Raw genomic sequence first — 2,214 nt, 5'->3', positions numbered from 1 at the left:
ATTTGAAATTAATAATCGAAAATTACGCGATTGTATTAAATGTATTTCATATTATACTTAGGACATAAATTGCTATTTTGCGTAACAATAAATTATTATATATCGTTTACTGTAATATACATATCGTTTTACATCCTTTAAAAAAATCTTTGTTTGAAAATAAATCTTATAAATTCTAGTCGTATTAAAATATAGGACAGGACTTCTGATGTATAATTATATTTTATGAATTATAGAGAGTACAATTTTATTATTTTTTATTGAATAATGTGAGATTTTAATTATTTATTGCACATAGGTTTTCTATTCTTAATCTTTTGTATCATTACTTTTGCTGGGAAACACAGGTTTGAGCAATACAAGGATGTGTTTGATTAAAACAACGTTATTTCGTTTTCCCAACAATAATTTCTTCAGATGATCATTACATTAAAATTCTTACACATTTCTAAGCAATTACGATAGATATCTTATATACAAATTAAATTATATAATATATAACTGAATTACAATTATTCCCCATTTATAGGAATTATTAATATGTACTGGTATTTTGTTTTACCTTCGTATAATTTTACACATTTATAATTACACAATTTCGTTAAAAGTAACGTCGGGGAATGGATGTATATACTTGAAATCAAAATTTTCGCGCAAATTTTGGAATGTTCATTAGTCGGAAATAGGATTACCCTGTAATAAAACAACGTGCATTATATAGACAGTAATATACCTACAAATATAAATTATTTATACATTTCCTTATGTAATTGCTTAACGACAATAATTAATTCAATCAATTTACATATATGATACATGTTCAATTACTTATATCTTTGATATTTTTTTTACGTACCCATTCTCGAGCCATAACTAGGATGGTTACATTATCTAACTTCGGTCCAATCAATGGATTCATCTGCGCCATGTAGCAGCATAGCCAGCTGTAAGAAAATTTCATTTACGTATTAATAATAACAAATATAAATTAGATCGTCAAGATGTCAAGAAAATATACTTACAATAACCAGCACGTAAAGCCTGTTAACACCAGTAGAACTTGTAGTATCCTAGAAACACACATAAATTAAAATTATATTATGAATAATACTCGAGCGAATATTGATGCTTTCGAAGTATCTCTATTAGCGGAAATCTTCATGGAAAGTTAAGTAAAACGCCTTGTTGTTATTGCCAAATTTTGCAAGAGCTGTGACGTTAGAAGGAAAAATATGTTTGCGTGAGAGAAAATATCCGTCTGTTTCGTGAGATTTATGTTACATGTGAATTGCAACGGAACAAGAATGTGCGACGGCAAATAAGAGCGTTGAGAGCGTCTATTTACCCTCGGTTTGGTCCCTTCGGAACGAAAAGTGGTAGAGCTACTCCAAGGAATAGCACGATGCCCCAGAGAAGCGTGAAGGCTATCACGGGTAACGCGGAAGCGCCCATTTTTTTTTTCTTCCTGTCTGATCACAGATCCTTCGAAAAGTGGCGTACGAGCGCGGAGCAAGCGGCCGTATCGCGTGCGAGCTACTTACAGCTATCGAAAACTGAAGGGATCACATCAGATCACATGAGAGAATTCTTCGTACTGTTCACGTGACACATCGATCTAACCAGAGAGAAACCTGAGAGAGGCCATCCCGGCCTTTTTCGTGTGTTGCATTTTCCGACGCGCCGCCTGAGAAAGTGCAACTCAACTACGTCGTATCGCTCGGTAACCGCACATGGTTTGCGTCCGTGCTAATGGTTCGTGTCCGAGCCAGCTGGAGGGGATATTCTCTGGCCGCGGCGGCCGCGCTTCCATCTTGCGTATTCCAATTAATAACGAATTACGATAATTAAAATTACAAAATTAAGATTACATTCTTCAAAATTATTACGAATTTTGTATCTCATAATTTTGAAAAATATAATTGTAATTTTATAATTTTAATTTTCAAATAAATGTCAAATTTTGCAAGCAAGAAGCTATTATTTGAGCGTTGATTCAAACCTTCACATTTATGTGAAATTTATAATAATTGACGATAATTTTTAAAATGTGAAATTTTATAGATAAATAATAAACACCATTATTATCTTAATCGTCTTCTGTTGATTTCGTATAATATATCCGGCATTAGTATCATACAATTTCAAATTTATTATACGTTTCCTTATAATTCTTTATTACAATAATTTTCTTATAAATAATGTTACATATGGAGG

At 32.0% G+C, this 2,214-nt stretch overlaps 1 protein-coding gene across 1 annotated transcript; it reads right to left on the bottom strand.

Moving 5' to 3' along the window:
• Window positions 1-388: 388 nt before the first annotated feature.
• LOC112460442 (V-type proton ATPase subunit e 2-like) lies at window positions 389-1,634 on the bottom strand. The gene is made up of 4 exons (XM_025025102.1): window positions 1,346-1,634; window positions 1,023-1,070; window positions 857-944; window positions 389-693 (listed from the first exon to the last, which is right to left on the bottom strand). The coding sequence occupies exons 1-4, from the start codon at window positions 1,450-1,452 to the stop codon at window positions 673-675; spliced, it is 264 nt and encodes an 87-aa protein (XP_024880870.1). The 5' UTR covers window positions 1,453-1,634; the 3' UTR covers window positions 389-672.
• Between the last annotated feature and the right edge of the window lie 580 nt (window positions 1,635-2,214).

Source organism: Temnothorax curvispinosus, unplaced genomic scaffold (genome assembly GCF_003070985.1).
Source record: "Temnothorax curvispinosus isolate PA1 unplaced genomic scaffold, ASM307098v1 QBEX01010565.1, whole genome shotgun sequence".
Taxonomy (NCBI): domain Eukaryota; kingdom Metazoa; phylum Arthropoda; class Insecta; order Hymenoptera; family Formicidae; genus Temnothorax; species Temnothorax curvispinosus.
Note: the sequence above shows the minus strand (reverse complement) of the source record. Positions and strands in the feature narration are given on the sequence as shown.